General features: G+C 37.4%; 2 protein-coding genes across 7 annotated transcripts in view; one reads left to right on the plus strand and one right to left on the minus strand.

Annotated features, from left to right (window-relative positions):
• The window catches only part of LOC123319522 (autophagy-related protein 16-1), a 646240-nt gene that overhangs the window by 117344 nt on the left and 510698 nt on the right, over positions 1-18198 (plus strand). The window lies entirely within an intron of this gene.
• LOC123319521 overlaps positions 1-18198 on the minus strand; it is a 163522-nt gene that overhangs the window by 91146 nt on the left and 54178 nt on the right. For both annotated transcript variants that reach the window (XM_044906538.1, XM_044906537.1), the window contains exons 4-5: positions 11498-11679; positions 10456-10617 (exon numbers count right to left, since the gene is read on the minus strand). In XM_044906538.1, the coding sequence (XP_044762473.1) occupies positions 10456-10617; positions 11498-11669 (334 nt within the window). In that variant the 5' untranslated portion in view covers positions 11670-11679. The remainder of the gene's footprint in view (positions 1-10455; positions 10618-11497; positions 11680-18198) is intronic.

Genomic DNA, 18198 nt, shown 5'->3' on the forward strand with positions numbered 1-18198 from the left:
GGATTGCCATGGAGTAATCATGATTTTCTGGATAAGGGTAGAACAATAACCGGAGATTACTATTCGACATAAATGACCACTCTACAGGAAAAAATTAAAGTGAAAAGACGCGGAAAACTGTCTAAAAGTGTTTTTTTTTGCAGGACAACGCCTCTGCACACAAATTTAGGGCTTGAATTACTAGAACACCCGCCTTATTCACCAGATCTGACTATCATCTCTTTCCTCAACTGAAAAAAAGTTTAAAAGGTGGTAAATTTTCTTACAACGAGGAGGTAATAAAAGCTATGGAGGTCTGCTTTGCAGAGCAAGAAGAAACTTTTTTTTCAAAGGTCTAGAGACGTTGCAGGTTCGCTGTATTAGTTGTATCCAATTAAGAGGAGAATATGTTGAGTAATAAAATATTTTGACATTGAAATTTTGTTTGGTTCTATAGCAGGCTAAGAATTTTCCAATATATCCTCGTAGTCTCATTCAAATCACGCTATTTTAGGTGTATTAAAACAAGATTTTTCCATAGGGATGAAACATGATTCCTACATGTCCTGTATCTGAAAAAAATGCCATCGCGACAAACATAAATAACGCCCACGCACCCCAATGCGTGACGTCTAATTACCGGACTTTCCACCTCGTCATTTCTCATTCAAAGGCAGCGACACGCTAGGCATACCGTTTCGAAAAAGGGCGATTTCCGACCCGGTATCATCCCGCCTGAAACCTCGTGAAATTTCGAAAGGAATCGTTCCGCCAGCCATATGCTCGGACTATTGCACGGTCGGCGTGCCGGCCCAAACCGAATTTGCGTTTCTATTTACATTTTAAGTGAGAACTCTCGCGACACATCTTCCGCTTTATCTTTTCGGTGAAGCAGGGAGTGTTCCGCAGTCGTTACCGCGGAGAACGGCGTCCCGACGCTCGTTCCGTACACTCGAGATTCCGAAAAATGAATATTTTTGCCGACCGAATACTTCGGTTAATACGTAGCGGGGTCGCGTTATGAGGGCTTGGGAAGTGGGGTTTATGACGATGAAAGGGAAGGCGAAAGTTGTAATTTTTTCTCGTTTACGCTTTCACTGGTTCCAACCCGAGAATTGGCTCATGCAATATCTCATTGCAAAAAGTTAGTTAAGATATCATTAGAATAATTCAAGAAAAAAATATAAGCAGAAAATCGATAAATTTATGAAAAATTAAATAGAAATGCCGGAATTTGGGGTACACAGAACATTTGAAGAACCAGCAATTCTAACAATGCGAGCTCGTCAAGCACAGGCGTAGGAAATCCCAGACAAGTTGAAAACATCTAAACACAACTGTAGACCAGGTTTGGGGGCATAATGGTTCTGCAACTGACCATTTCTTAACCAAATCTGGGCGTGTTAGCGCCTTTACTGTTCAATATTTTCGCCATAGTTGTCTCGATAATTGCTGACATGAGTATGCCTGTAAGAGGTGTTGGAATAAGATTCAGATTTGATGGAGGCCTGTTTAACCTGAAGCGTCTCGGGGCAAAAGCCCGTACAAAGTTTATCGAGGTAATTCAATATGCAGACGACTGCGCACTTATCGCTAGCACCTCAGAGGATCTGCAGATAATGTTGGACACCTATAAACATATATACGAAGCTTTAGGCCTCAGGCTCAATATCGACAAAACCAAAATCCTGGTAAGTCTGCCAGAAAGGCTTCAAACATATATCAGCCTGGAGAATGAAACTCTAGAACAGGTCGAGCAGTTCAAGTACTTGAGAAGCTTCATAAATACTAGAGCTAACCTGGACACGGAAATACACCACCGTATCAATTCGGCATCACGGGCATTCTGGAAGCTTAAGGACAGAGTGTTTCAAAATAACGACCTCAATCTGAAGATCAACACAGCTGTTTACAAAGCAGTTGTCCTCCCAACGCTTCTTTACGGAAGCGAGAACTAGACGCCCTACAGGCGACATATTAAACAGCTTCAACAAACGCAACAACGTCATCTAAGACAAATAATGCACATCAGATGGTTGTGTATAACAATTGAGACTCAACGAGGGCCCGATTCAAATGGTGCAGACACATTCTGAGGAAGCAAGACACAAGACTCACCAAAATAGCTTTGTATGGCGAATTGAAAGAGGGAGCTCGGAAACCAGGAGGCTAATATAAGCGGTTTAAGGATATACTGCAGCAATCCCTAAAATCAGTTAATGCCAATCATAACTGGGAACAACTAGCGTTAGACAGATCACAGTGGAGGTCCTTGGTCCACAGATATAATGTAGACTCGAGAAGAATACAGCGGCGGCCAGATCTGGTTGGTGACTATCCATGCCCGGAGTGTGGAAGGATCTGTAGGTCACCGTTGGATGTCTTCAGTCACAGGGGGGCACATAGTTTTTTCTCCTGATAGGTTTCTGAAGTCGAAATAATTTAATTTTTCTTATTTTTTTTTCAAACCCTGAATTCCTCATATTGAATTTTTTTCACGAAACTCTTCATTCGTTCATTTTTTTTTGAAAAACCCGAAACTAGTCATCTTTTGAGAAAGAGGAATAGAGTTGCCGTGATAAACTCCTTATGCCCCAAACTCGTATCGTGACTTCCGATTCGCCAACTCCTATCTAACCTAGCTTTTTACAGCCTACCAACCATTCTCAGCAGTCTCCGAAAGCGGCAGCAGTAACCAATCAACGTCAAACCCTTGCCAAGTCGACGCGAACGCATGAAATTAGTAATTGCTCCGATCTGGTCCTTCACGTACTGAAGCACTGACGTCTTGACATGCGGGAAGCGCACAGAGTACCAAGGACGCATAGAAAATCGACCGGGGCCGCGTTCCACGTTCGATCGGCCGATAAGGCATCGTCTACCCGATTACGCATGTTGACTACGTGTAGTGCAGCAGCGTGGGAACAAATCGGTCCGATTGACATTCTGCGTTCGCGCATTTTAACGACGGTCGTGCGATCCGTAGAGTACTACGCGCGCATGCATTCGGGTGCACGCAAGGCGGAGATAAAATGCGACATGCATTAATGCATGTGGATTTACGGGGAAATTTCGTCCGGCGAATGCGGAATTTTAAGTGGCCTGTTTCCATTAACGGCGTTTTTTGGTTTCTCGGTCGATAAATGAGCCGTCCGAGATATGTCACTCTGGAAGCGAGTGGTCGATCGGCAAATTGAAGCGAAATGCGGGTTCTTGAACCATTTTAATCCAGTACATGTAAAGATTAGACGTCTCCTTCGAACCTGACAGATATCGATGATCAGAGAAAATAATAAAATAATAGGATTTTGACAATCGATGTCAGATTGCGAAATGGTTAACGTCAGTTTGAAGGAAGTGAAGTTGGCTCCGATCACAGAGGGTGTTGTGTTAATATGATTCGGCTCATAGAGTAAAAAAACGTTTTGAACTCGGTGTTAATGAGTTTCATCTTATTTTCATGAGGTTTTCAGGGGGAGTTGGCCTAGACAGATGGATCCTCCCTCCTACTACTAATAGAACTTATGAAATGGAAATTGTGTTGCATGGGGTATTTCTTGACTCCGAAAGAAACTTTGATCGATGTGATAAATCACAAAAAGATTGTGTATTCATCAGGAGACTGTCCAGAAGTAGGAGTAATGAATTTTCAACGGGATGAAACAATTCTGAAACTCTCGGCGCAAAAAAAAAACGCCCGGTTCGATGAGATCGAACTGTTGATTGACACGTCGCAGATTGCGACTTGGTATTTTCGGAAGCGGCGTCATCGTCAACACGATGCAGCTGTCCGCACGAGAACGAAAAAAAAAACCTGGAAGGAAAAAACGCGAGTAATTTCAATTTAATAGAGGCCATAATAGGTTTCCAGAGGCGTACACGGGCAAGAACAAAAAACCTGATTGTGGCTATCGACGTCAAACTTGTTATGAGCGTGCATTTATAAAACGGGCTCTGAGTGGAGAGCGCCAAATGGAAGTGGCCGCGAAAGCGGATTGACTAACACGTGGATTAATCGATTTACTGATGGACTACGTCAGCTCGAGTACGAGATTTTTTCCCGAAAGAATCGATCAGCAATTGGCGACAATAGTTTTGGATATTTATTATTGTCCCTTTTCCCTTTTTGTTTGTCGAGCTACTGAAATGTCTTGATACCCACTGAAAATATCGTAATCATAGATCACAATTTGTTGACTTATGTATCAAATTTGACGTTGATCATCATAGATAACTATGATGTTAATTATGACATTGACAAATGGTCCATGAAGTGTCATAAGTTCTTTGAATTTCTTTCTGGTTTTTTCCTAATCTCTAATGGATTACCACTACCCCCAATATAAGAGCCTTCTTACGTTCGTCCAACAACGTAAGAACAGAAGAATCATCACTTGGAAGAACGAACCAGGTCGAAAGACCCTCAAACGGGGTTTTTTTACTGAGCTCTTGTGTGATTCGCCGAATTGTATCTTATCCCGTTACAATAACCTCTGTTAAAACCTGTACTTGCTGTATTATTTGATAAGTAAAAATGTATTGCTGACATTCAAAATATTACACAAAGTGAGTCTTTGACTCGTACAAATATTTCAACAGTAGATTCTTGGGGTTAAAAGAAACACTTTTTTTGTAAACCATTTTTTCCAATTCGGTCCTGATGAAAAGATGTAGCCATTTTAAGTTTTCATAATGAGCTATGCCATCCCTGGAGGAACAAAATAACCTGCAGTATAACTAGCTAAATCTGTGACACTCCACATCTGTGGATCTTTTGAACAGTTGTATTCAGACAAAGTGCCCAATTTTTGAAATGTCACAGGTACTTTTCTATTGATGTTTTCAACATCAAATTACTCGAAAACGAGAAAATCTAAGGAATACTTTTATTTAACAAAACGTTCAAATATTCATTAGATAGCGTCCAACTTAGTTTCAAGTGTTGGATTCTTTGAATTCTTGGTACGTAATGGTCATAATGAGAAAACTGGAAGACGTGGTTTTCATCTTATGTTAGAAAAAGATGAATCCAATAAGAGAAATACTATATTCCGAAATTCATTTCATTTGATAAAAATGATGGAAAATTTTTTCATTTTCCATTTATGAACCCGATATTGATATACGTCAAAAAGATTGTTGTCCCCCAGATATGTTTATTATATTATTTATTGACAACCACGATTTTGAACAATGTTTCGAAGGAAAAAATCCATTTATCTAATATTCATAGCCTGAGGAAGAGACTAAAAGTCTCGAAACGTAGCTATCTGAATAAATTGTATAAAAACTGAGGTTCCTGGTGACTGATATACCCTTTCACAACATATAATATAGGAACGATATAAAAACCTAGTCTACTATTGAATATTGAGTCAAAGACTCAACGTATACGTAAGGTCATTCAACGAAGAGTATAGTGACATATCGTCGTTAAAACCCGAAAAATGTGTAACTCCATTTTAGCTGATTTGACAGGATAGACAAAAAACTTTTTATTATTACCCGTACTCCCTCAATATTTACCTTTGTTTTCACAGCAAACCAGCACTATTTTTCCACTACTTCTTATGTTATCCACTGATGTGATGTGGATATATGCACTGACGCCGTGCTAGTGTAAGGGAGGTACACGTATTTCTTTTAAACAATTTCAAGCATTATTCTATTTTGCGCGGGAAAAATATTTAACTGTTCGAAGGAACTACACAAATTTCTGAGCATGTAGATGTTGAAAACCGCTAAGGGATGGCATCAAAATCTCTTTTTTGATTAAATTGGGAGTTACACATTTTTCGGGTTTTAACAACGATATTACCAAGTACCTATAATGGCTATAAAATCGCATATAAAAATAAAGAGACACTGAAAGGTTGCGTTTCAGTACCTAAGATGATATGAAGTTTTTATTCATATTTTGACCTATAGAATCGTCCCCTGTATATTGAGCATTCTTAAAGTTATTCATTCTGAGTAACAACTCACTAAAATCTCAGTCCTCGATACGATGTACAGAAATTAGTTTTTTTGTCGCCGTCTCTCGGAAAGCGCCGTTCATATGTACCTTCTACATAATTAACAATATTCTACCTAAACGACACATTTAAAGCGTCCATTAACAACCTCATTCTCTCGTAGATTGGACTTGATTGCAATTTGTCACGAAACCGAAGTACAGCGAATGAAAAAACTTCGCTTATACTGATTTTCACAGAGTTTTATGAAATTCTTTCGTTCGACCTCCTTCCACGCGATTGTCACCGTTTTAATTGACAAGATCCCGAGAGGCAAATTCAGATCGACCTGTAGATGTTTTTCCCTCGACATATAGCGTGAAGAAAATGAATCAGTTGTGGCATGTTCCATTATCCGAGGGGAATAATAAAAATGCTCGGATTCAGGTTAAGATGTTAACGCTCTGTCGGGAAGGAACGAACGAGTTCATTATGTCACTCTTCTCATGATATGTCGTGATTTGAATTTTTTTGCCGAATGGAAACGGGGACGGCCTGGAATGAGACTACCGTTCATTGTGATTTCTTGTGATTGTGGCACGTTTTGCATATGCAGAATCAGTGCGAAAGCTAGTGCACTTGGAACAAGTAGTTTTATATTGCAGAGTTAATTAGACGCGTAAAAGAAAAAATTGGTCTTGCTACACATAGTTGGGGAGCCCAAGAGGGAAATTTGGGATGTACTCGAGTGTCAGATTAATATAAAGGGAGATAGTTTGAACTCTGTAGAGTACCTCTACCAAAAATTAGTCCTCTATACAGGGTGTTCCTAAATTGAACATACAAACGAAAAGGGGAGATTCCTTAAGTGAGTTTAAGAAAAAAAAGTCCCATAAACATGGGGTCGCAAACGTTTCGTTTTCGAGACACAGAGTGTTGAAGTTTGAATTTTTTTCAAGTTTTTTTCTCATAGTATCTACACTTCACAAGATATTCAACTGAAATTTGGCATAGATATTACATTTTAGAGTTCTCACCACGTGACATGGTTATTTCGATGGAAGATCTACAGGGTGATATTTTTTCTGGAACACTGCCACCTGTTCTTCTGCAGAACTTTTTTTTGGTGAGCAACTGTTAATTTGAAAAAATGTGTTATAAAAAGAAGCTTTGTTCTTATACTAAACTTTTCGGTTTCTTGTAGTTTTGTCGTATCTACCAACGATTTCGAGAAAAAAAATTTTGAACGATTCTCTCGAAATTCTCTATGATAGGAAGGCCAGTTTGTAATCTGTAGGGAATGAATTCAGTGCCAGTGACACATCAAATTATTGAACGTTTGTTTTTTTAAAAAGTGAAGGTGGGTGCATTTGTGGCTATTTATTTTTTTGAATGTAGTTAAACTACTATTTTCATTACGATTTTTATGACTGTCACAACAATATTTGATCAGAAATTAGAACCACTACACATTTCAATATCAAAACATGCCGAATTTCACGAATTCCGAAATGACTGATATGCATTTCATGTCAAGAAAAGCTAGGAGTCTTTACATGGAACGCTATCCCAATAGAGTTCTGCAGAAGAACAGGTGGCAGTGTTCCAGAAAAAATATCACCCTGTAGATCTTCTATCCAAATTGCCATGTTACGTGGTGGGAACTCTAAAATGTAATATCTATGCCAAATTTCAGTTGAATATCTTGTGAAGTGTAGATACTATGAGAAAAAAACTTGAAAAAAATTCAAATTTCAACGCTCTGTATCTCGAAAACGGAACGTTTGCGACCCCATGTTTATGGGACTTTATTTTCTTAAACTCACTTAAGGAATCTCCCCTTTTCGTTTGTACGTTCAATTTAGGAACACCCTGTATAGGGGGAATTGTCTAGGGGAGCCTGTCAGAATAGTAGAAAAAAACGATCGTTGTACATACTCCAGCGTGTTAGATTAAGATATATGTGGTTAATTACATGTTGAAAAGTATATATTTTCTTAACCTGACCATTTAAGCGTGACGAAAATGTGTGGGAGGGAGCCAAATTTGCAGAAAAAACGTCACGTGTTAATTCTGGCTTTTTTTTTCTTATTTTGAAGCTAATGATTCAAGAATGAAGGGAAAAATATAATTGGACAGTTTCAGCAAGCCGAAACAATAGAAATTGGCCGTAAGGGTCACAAATCAAGTTTTTTTGAATTGTCTGTTTTCCCGAGCTTCAAATTGTTTTCGCATTCATCATAAAAGTTGTAGAGTATAACATTTTCTAACAATTTTGTCCGAAGCAATTTTTTCTAAGTTTGAACTGGGTATCTACATTGACCTTGGCCTTTCGCATGTGTGGCTAAGCTCCTCGCCCTTATCGCCTTCGAAAACGGTTAAGAGTATGTAAAACTGGTTCAGACAAAAGTTGCATAGAATTTTATTAGCTACAACATTTATAATGAATGTAGAAAGGATTGGAGGTACAGGAAGAGAGATATTTACAAAAAATGCCTTGTTATCTTCTTCAAACTGCCAGATTAAGAAACCCCCTCATTAGTGTCAGATTAATGGGTCACCATGTCTGCAACACCGAGATTAACCATCTGCATGAAAATCTGACTGCTTCGAGTATGTACAAGTAACGGTTTTTTTTTCCATTTTCAAAGGACCGCTGTGACTTTGCGTCACGTCCGAATTGTCAGTCCCTTGAAAAGTAGCTTCCTTTGAGTCCAATTAACATATCCTCTAAAACTCTGACCCGCTCGAGAACTCTTTTTTTTTCACCACTCTTCCGTACGGCCAGCCCCACCACGCAAACTGTCAGATTAACGTGAATTTATAATCAGAGACACGTAGGGCATATACAGTATCTCAATCTGATACGCTCGAGTATGAACACTTCTTTTACGATTTTTTTTACATTTTTGAGAACCTGCAGATGCTTTTCCCTCTGCTGAAAGTGCATACATCATATAACCTTTTATTTTTTCTACCAACTAATCTTCAAAATCCACTAGGTCTCCATGACGCTAGAGTAAATCCCGATTCAGCATCGTCGGCGCCCCAACTATTACAATCTTTCAAAACACAGCGTGCTTAAGAGGAGTTCATACCAAGAGAATTCCTCGCCATTCGTATTAGCCGTAAGAAAGGAAAAACCACCAGACTGTGGGCTGTTTCCAGAACACTTGAACGATCAGTAGAAGTTGCGAATATTACAACAGCTGCATATTATGCAGCTTTCGTTTTTTCTCATAGAGCCAGTTGATATTAAATCAATCAATTAGTCTTTGGTCATTTGGAGCACGTAAATGAAAACGTTCATCTTCCCAAAGCTTAATGAGATGGATACATTTATGGCTTTATCCATAACAAAAACTCATCTGCCAGTTCCCCACACGTCATAAATAAAGTCATATGATTTACCACCAATTACCCGATCGTTTCTCGGCAATCCGATTTAAGCATCAACCCACAGGATTACGACCGATCAAAAACGATCCGAAGAAACGATGATGGATGGACATCCTTCCGAAACCGGATACCAGGTACGCAGAAAACCCTCGAAAAAATGCAACTACCGGATGTTCTTGCAGTCGGGACCAGACACAATCTAGACTTCCAAGAAGCGCAGGTGTCTGGCAGACCAAAGACGGACGCAGCAGTCTTCTTTTGCATAACAAATCGCCGAGACTTTTCTGTGTCCTGAGCGAAACGGAAAGTGGATTCCAGCTTCTTAGAAAGCATCTTCGAGGAGATGGACGACAGGAGTACCGAGAAGGGCCGAGATGTTTCTGTTGGTATTGTTATGATGCGAACGACTCTGTTATGGCATTTATGGCAGATTGGAGATGGTGAGGCAGTAGATTGAAGGATGAGGTTGCAGTTTGTTTGTTGTTCCAGATGCTGAAGGATTTTTGCTTTTTTCTTATGTCTGGAGAGTTGGAGATGTCTTCTTTTGAGAGTTGCCGGATAGTCATTAAGGAACTTTTCAATCTGCCCATTAACTTTTTGCATTTTTTCAATTAATGAATTCTACAACAATTATTGGTTCTTGAACTTTGGCGACTGCTCAGATATGATTGAGCTGTTGATGGAAAAGGCTTTTTACAGCCTGTATCAGTTGAATGAAGTGAAAATATCCAAATGTGGAGCCTCTAAATAGATAAATATGATCAAACCCGACATGATATGACCACAGAACAAATTTAATTAGTAACGTTCTTGCATGTTTACGAAAATTATTATGAAAATGTGCAGAAAGCCGTCGTCGATTCCTGGCACGGGTCTGGAGCGTGGTAATGGATCCAGATATTTTAGCTATTTGGGTTATCGAAAACACATCGCGAATGCCGTTGGTATGTGCCAATTGGAAAAGGGATTGGGGCAATTTGTATCCGGATGACTTGAAGGGGGCAATTTCTCACTTTCGTTATTTATGAACGTGGTTTTCTTCCATCGGCGATTGCATTCGAAGAGGAACAGAAAATGGAGTTGAAATTCTCTTTGGTTTTTGAAAAAAAACATCCAAACTCACCTGGTAAGATGTCCGCGTTGGAATTGAACAGAACGCAAAGTCCAGTTTCGTAGTTGACAGATTGACAGCTGTCATTTCCTTGACAAGTTTCGAGACAATCTGTCAGCATAAGGGTGCCGGGTATGGAATCTAGGACGTTGGCTGGTGCAGAGAATACGTTTCCTGAAAGGATGAATAGAAGGATTTATAGAATATATTGACATTAGCATTGCTATTGATTAATACTATAATTTTCAAATCACTTTCATAGTTTAGGCTAAGACTGTGTTCATTTGACAACAGTTGATAATAACAAGTTGACAATGCATACTTTCTTCAATTGTTTTTACCGTTCCATTTCTAACAGTAGCAGTAGTGCAATACCTACAATGATTTTTCTTATAATTGAAGAACTTTCAACACTTTTAACAGTTGCAGTAGTGCCATATCTAAATTGATTTTTCTTCGAATTGAAGAAACATGAGAATTACGCAATTCCTTTGAAGATTATTACCTATTGAAAAAATTTCCATTCTTCAGTCAATTCCAAATTATACTGGGTGTTTTACAAATCATTAATCATTCTGTATGTCGTATTCGAACTATTGTTTATTATATATTTCATTTTGACTTAGGTCGGTTTAATCTCCATGTATACTGTTGACGTTTAAGTTTCCTAGTGTTTGAAATATATTTTACCCTTCCATGAATACGATTTTGACATTTTGTTATTGTTGCAGGTATGTTGATGATATTTCTTATCGAGATCATTATAACTCTCAAAAACGAGTGACTGAAAACAGGTATGTTGAGAAACTTACATATTCGTTTTGAAAGGAAGAGAAAATAACGTTTTCGAACGCTAACTTTTTAGTCAAAACAACAACTTGATGAATGTGGTGTACATTTATTTTTTATTTTTGAAAATTTAATGAGAACGCCAAAAATTTTCATATTTATATGAAAGGAAGATGAAAACTACAATAATTTCTCGATAAAAAGTATGAATCCTGCTTGAAAATTCTAGCTAATCTAGTGAATTGTCGCTATAATATTCACCCACCTGTGATCAATTCGAACCCTATCATCTCCGGATCACAATCGTCCAGAGCACTAGCCATTCCGATAGGTTTTTCAGGAATTTCGACCACTTCACTCTCCGCGTCCTCTTCATCTGCGATAGTGTAGGCTATGGCCAACATCAGTAGTAATATGGTTTTCATGTTGAGGAACATTTTGGTCTATCTGAAATAGAAAATATCGATCAATATCGATTGAAGTTACAAGAAGAACGTTCTGTTCTTAATTTGTGGTTACATTTTCATCCCCTTCTCGCCATTACAGGGCGAGTCTTTGACTTGTACAAATTCTTGAGGTAAAAAACACTTTTTTCCGTCACCATTTTTTCTGTTCTATCTCACAAACGGTTTTTACGAATGAAATCTATTGTTAAAATATCGCTACGAGTCAAAGACTCATCCAGTATAAGCCTAGTGAATTTTAGAATAGACTGATGATTGGTTTATGTAAATTTTCCAAGACTGATATCTAATCTATTGGTGGATGGGGATCTCCAAGTGGTCTCCATAAGGTATGTTGGGTAGGGTTGTAGAGGGTGGTTGAAAAAGTTTCAATTTTATTGCAAGAAAATGGGGTAATTAAAAATCAATTGACGGGTTTGAGCGTTTTCTTTTTGAGCTATTGGTTGAAGAAATATTGATTTCATTTCATACTTATGCCCAATCCTGTATAAAAAACGAATAAGACTTGAAATTCACCGAAATCTGAAAGAAAATAAAAACCAAAAGAGGGACAAGGCGAATACTAGACTGATCCCCAACGAGATCTGAATTTGTTCTTAGGGCAGGCTTTCTTTCCTACTTTGGCGATTGTAGCATTCTCCTGACGAAATGATGAACGATCTAGGTGGCTGCCACTGGATCTTTTTCGGATTTAACTAACATATAACGCGATCAAAAATGAGTTATCCGCGAGTCCTAGCCCGGGATGATGAATGGTCTACCAGACGTCGGCGTATCCGGTTCTGACGCGAAACGAGGAAAATGCATCTTCATTACAATGCTAATCTTGCAGCGAATACCGGCGTCGCGATAAATCTCAATTAGGCCATCAAAAATTCGAAATTATCAATCAGGCGGTATCGGCTTTTCGCACGGTAATTGGAATCGCGCAAACGCGTCGTAATGATTCCTCTCAAACACGAGGATTGATGGGATATAACTCAGATTCCTTTGACACTCGAACGGGATTCTTTCTAATTTTTTTTAATGCCGGCATCAGATGATAGGTCCATCAATTCGTTCAAATTTCATCGAGGGGAGACCTCTGACGAGGTCAAATAAGATCGAAACCATGGTTGGCTATACTTCCTGAACGAAATCATCTAGTTTTTGGCAAGGAACCATTTATTTACTCCCCACACAGGTTGAGTCTTTGACTTGTACAAATATTTAACAGTAGATTGTTGAGGTCAAAAGAAACACTTTTTTCCCATGAAATTTTTTCCGATTCGGCCCTGATAATGAGATATAGCCATTTTAAGTTTTTATAATGAGCTGTCCAACCCTGGAAAAACAGAAGTACTTTCATAATAACTAGCTAAGTTAGTGATACTACACATCTATGGATCTTTCAAGCAGGGGGGTATTCAGCCAAAGTACTCAATTTTGCAAATTTCACAGATCATTTTTAGTTTTTGAACATCAAATTAATCGAAAACGACGCGTTATACAAGAAAATATTACTATTTTACAAAACGTTCAAATATTCATTAGATAGCTTCCAACTTAGTTTCAAGAGTTGGGTTCTTTGACTTTTTGGTATTTTTATGGTACGTGATGGTGATAATGAGAAAACTGGAAGAAGCTGGTGATATCTTGTGTTCGAAGAAGATTCATCACATCAACGAAAAACTATATTCCGAAATTCATTTCATTCGATAAAACCGTTTGTGAGAGAGAACTAACAATAAGATTTTTGTATGGTTATTCAACAGCCTGTATCTTTCAAAACGAGCCAATTTGGTCAAAATGGCGAAGGAAAAAAAGTTGACTTAAAGAATCTACAATTAAAATATTTGTACGAGTCGAAGACTAACACTCAGTGTTCAAGATGGGTGAGCTACAAACCCTAAAATTTCGACAAAATTTCATCAAATTTCAAATAGGTACGGGATCGTAGAAGGTGACTCCGGCATCGAAAAAACGAAACAAAACATTGTTGTACCTTGCGAGTTAGGGTAAAAAAGTGTTGGAAATTCAGACAGTTTATTCAAATGGGCTATGCTGACAAAGTATTATTATTGCTATACTTCATTCAACTTTATTTTAGCAGTCGGTTGGCCATGGAAATTTGACACATTTCACTCTGTATAGTACGAAAAAGTAGGGTTATGAAGCTTGTCAAAACATTTTTGGGTTTTAAATCAACGCTATGTTGCCCGTTCTACGTAAAAGTTTCTGTTATTACGTTATTTATCACAATGTCGAATCTATTCGGAAAATATGTGACGAACATAATTGAATTTTATACAAACTGATTAAAGGCATACCAAATCCAGTTATTTGCATGGAAAATACAAGAGATTAGTATAATATCATAATATGCACTAGCTTGAGGAGAGTTAATGTTCGTTATCTTCTTTGGCTTACATCATTTGTAGATTTCAAAAATATTAACCCGAAGATGAAATGCATATGATGCAGTGGTTGGGAATGGGTATCTCCCGAAGGAATCAACAGATGATTACAAGAATGTTAAATTCTTCAACAAAAATCATCTTGCATCAATATAAGTAAAAGGAGTAGAAGGAAATTTCAAGTTAAGATGCAACTTCACCGTTGAACAAAAATTTCACATGAATAAACAAGTAACAGGACAACTTGCGCGTATTTGTGGCTATTCATCTTAATACATTGATGTAATTATAATAATTAGGTATTTATTAGTACCTTAAGACATTTACATTGTATTGGGCAAGTCAAATGAAAAATAGAAAAATCCATTTTAGGGAACTTATTCTCCGATGACATTTATCGAAAATCCTGTAGTAAACTTTTCGCAATAATTCACTCAAACATAAAATTCCGAAATGCTACCACTTTTTTGGGTCTCCCAATAGAAGGAAATTCTTTGTCATCCTCTTCATTCACAATCTTTCTGATTGTGGAAATATTCAGCTGAAATATAAGTCTTTTAGATTCAGGTGAAACATTATATAAATTCTCTTACATTGAATATGTTCGCTATCGTCTGACGTATTGTGGATTTTAGAATATCAGGGTATAACTATTTGAATGAGCGGACCTGAATTCTAAATAGCACTTCCTGAAACCCTGTCTCTTTTTTCAATCACTTTCGGCATTTTCGAATTTTCGTAATGAAAATTGATATTAGTATTGGCAACGGCGTTATGACATTAACGACATTTCATGAGTGCCAACCTAACTTCGTTCTAGTTACAAAAACTTGAGAAAATTATTTCATGGCCAACCGACTGCTAAAATAAATTTGAATGAAGTATAGTTACCCTAACGACGATTATTGGGTTCGAACAAAAAGAAGATTGTGATGATAATTGTGAAATAATTTGTGAATAATTTAGACGAATTTCATTGGTGACATTGTGAACTAATGTTCTATTTTTTACACTGGGTTCTAAGTATTTTTCTGTCAGTGGGTATGGAAATAAAATCGTTCAAGTTTTTAAGTAACGAGAAAAATTAGGTAATACCAAGTTTTCATTTTCATTCCCTCGTCAAAATCGAACGGGCCAATATTCTAAACGAAACCATATGGTTGAGTCAGTCACCACGAGATAAGTTTGTTCCTATTGCTTTGGTATAATTCAGATAACAAATGACCTAGAGTCGTATAAGGCTCTATTCCAGTAATCATCTGAAATTTTTTGTTCAACTTTATCATTCTGAAAGATTTGTATTGGTGATTTTTGGTGAAACGCTTTATTTTGACCAGTTCTACCTTCTGATAGAAAGAAGCCTCACTTTTGAATGCATCTCGTATATTCGATAATACGATTGAAAGCAAGTTCCGGTTAAAATTTCAAACATAAACGATCGCAAACTGAAATTGAAAACGAAAACGATCTATGAGATATTCCAACTATCTCAGGAAATGGAGAAAAATTTCTATGGGTTTATAACTTCTTTCTTTGTCGATTCAAGAAAATACAAGTTATGAATGCGAGATGGTAGGTGAAAATAAGCCTATGATCTCCTCGATTTCGGAATACATTATCTAACTGTTTCACAACTGCACCGGAGCGATGCAAGCCAATGATGCATTCCATCTTAACAAGGCATCTCAACAATCAGGTTAACTCGTATTTGCATGAGGAATTTGTGTGAAACTTCATGGCTAGATATGAATTATAATACCGATATGAAAAAACTCCGAATGAAGATATTAAGATATCGTTCTACATAATACTCGGAATGCCGTTAATTCTAACTGATAATGATAATTTTCCTTCATCGATCATAATAAGTTGTTTCACTCATTAGCCGGAGGTATCATGGGAAAACATTCCTGATGGTCCGGATAACAACCGTATTAATTTTCCCATGAAATCGATGTCTGGGCTGTGAGAGGGTGTTTCATCATCAGGAGAACGATTTTCTTGGACCGAAGAACTTAAACTAGAACGCCTGAGCCGGATCTTTAACGCAATGGTCGTTGAAGGATTATGAAAGTCTCATATATTTCAATTTTGACTTTAATTCGGAACTGCAAATGTAAGGAAGACTTGACAGTGATCACTGTTTTATAATTACTTGGGCTGTTTCCTATTTTTACTTTTATTTGGGAAAATCATTAAGACGAACTGAATATCAGGGGCTCCTTCTAAGTGCTTACGTCATAATACATTATCTGTGCTCTGATATTAATTCTAGAGTCGGCCCATGAATTAATTCAGCCCATAATCTCTCAATCGCACTGGTATTAACATAAATCTGTTAAGTGGAACTATCGGTAATAGTGCGATGTTAGATAAGGGCAACAAGACGAATTAGTTCAGTAACGGAAACGCTTAAGAACGTTCGGGACCACATTTCAACATAGGGTATATTTCTTGCGGAAGCTGTAAATAATTGTCGAGTAAGTATACGGTAGATTTCGCGGTTTGTCACGAAGAACCAACATACATATATCACTTGTGTGTGCTGTATGTGGTGAGGATGGATAAATTAAGAGGCAAAGTCTGCACTTAAAGTAGGATGTGTTGACTTTGTGGTCATCCATTATACGGGCGTTTTGTGTGAGGAAATTGATATGTCATTGTAGTGATCGGACGGTATTTCCTACGAAAATATTTGGTCTGTGAATCGGATAATTAATTCAAGAATTTACTCCTTTTATGTGTCTTGCTTGCACTTGATTTTGGTGCATCCTCGATTTCTGTCCTTTGAGATTGTTACATACATCTTTCAAAAGATTGACGAAAGTCGAAAAAAATGATATCTGTCGACAATGATTCGTGATTACCATTCGACGAAGCTTATACAGGGTAAGTCTTTGACTCGTACAAATATTTTAACAGTAGGTTCTTGAGGTCGAAAGAAACACATTTTTTTTATACCATTTTTTCCGATTCGGCCCTGATAAAAAGATACAGTCATTTTAAGTTAAAAATGGTGTAAAGCCCGTTTGTACCAATCCCCCTTGAAAAGAGTACTTAACTAAGCCTCGTTTAAAGTTAATGGACGCATAATTTTATTCCCAGTTGCACGACTGTGGCTTAACAGAATCTTAAGTAAGGGGCCCTTAAGTTTTTATATCTAGTGATATTTCAGTTTTTTATTTTGGTGCAACTTCATCCTAGTCCAATAAAGCCATTTCATTGGTTGGCCGGTTGCCGATGATCGTTGTCATTTCATTAATTTAACTTTATTGTCCTGTCAGTCAGTGTCAAGGATATTATTGTAATATTATCAGAGTAACAACTTTTTGTTGTTGCATTAGCATTAATATTGATAATGATAATGATTGTCAAATAGAAGGTACCTAAGTTTATACCTGTAAGTGCAACATTTTCTTTGTAAGGTCTTATGTGAATTTGTTTTACTAAGGTTGAAGAAGAACGTGAAGAAAATGTCCTTATTGCCCTTATTACGAATACGGTGAAGCAAGTGGTGATAATTAACGAAGGTCACTTAACAGAAGAAAAGAGTTTGTTGCTAACTATAGTATGATTTGTGACACCAAATTGAAAATTAAAAAAGAATGATGGAATCACAATAAAGGCAAAGGATATTCAGTAATGAATTCATTCAATTTTCAAAATCCATCAGAAATGGGAAGTTCTGCAGCCAGTTCAACAAATTATTTTAGGTTAGAATCCCGCCCTTAAATACCTAAGTGGTCATTGCAGGAGCGCCTAAATGTAAGGCTAGCTTTAGCCATTTAAATGTCACTTAACAGTTGGTGCAACGTAATTTAAGTTAAGGGTTCATTTTTAGGGACACTTAACACTTAACACGGGTCTAAAAAGTGTTTCTTTTGACCTCAAGAATTTACTGTTTAAATATTTTTACGAGTGGAAGACTCATGATTAATTTCCGGTGTTGCAGTACGAATCAGAACCGTACTCAATTCAATTGTATGGAATTAGACGACGGGGGACGATAACTTTTCTTTTGCTCAACGAATAAACATAAAGAAAATGATTGTCTGCATTATCAAACTTTTTTCTTATTGCTGACGACTTCGTTTCAACTTATTTTA

Source organism: Coccinella septempunctata, chromosome 8 (genome assembly GCF_907165205.1).
Source record: "Coccinella septempunctata chromosome 8, icCocSept1.1, whole genome shotgun sequence".
Taxonomy (NCBI): Eukaryota; Metazoa; Arthropoda; class Insecta; order Coleoptera; family Coccinellidae; genus Coccinella; species Coccinella septempunctata.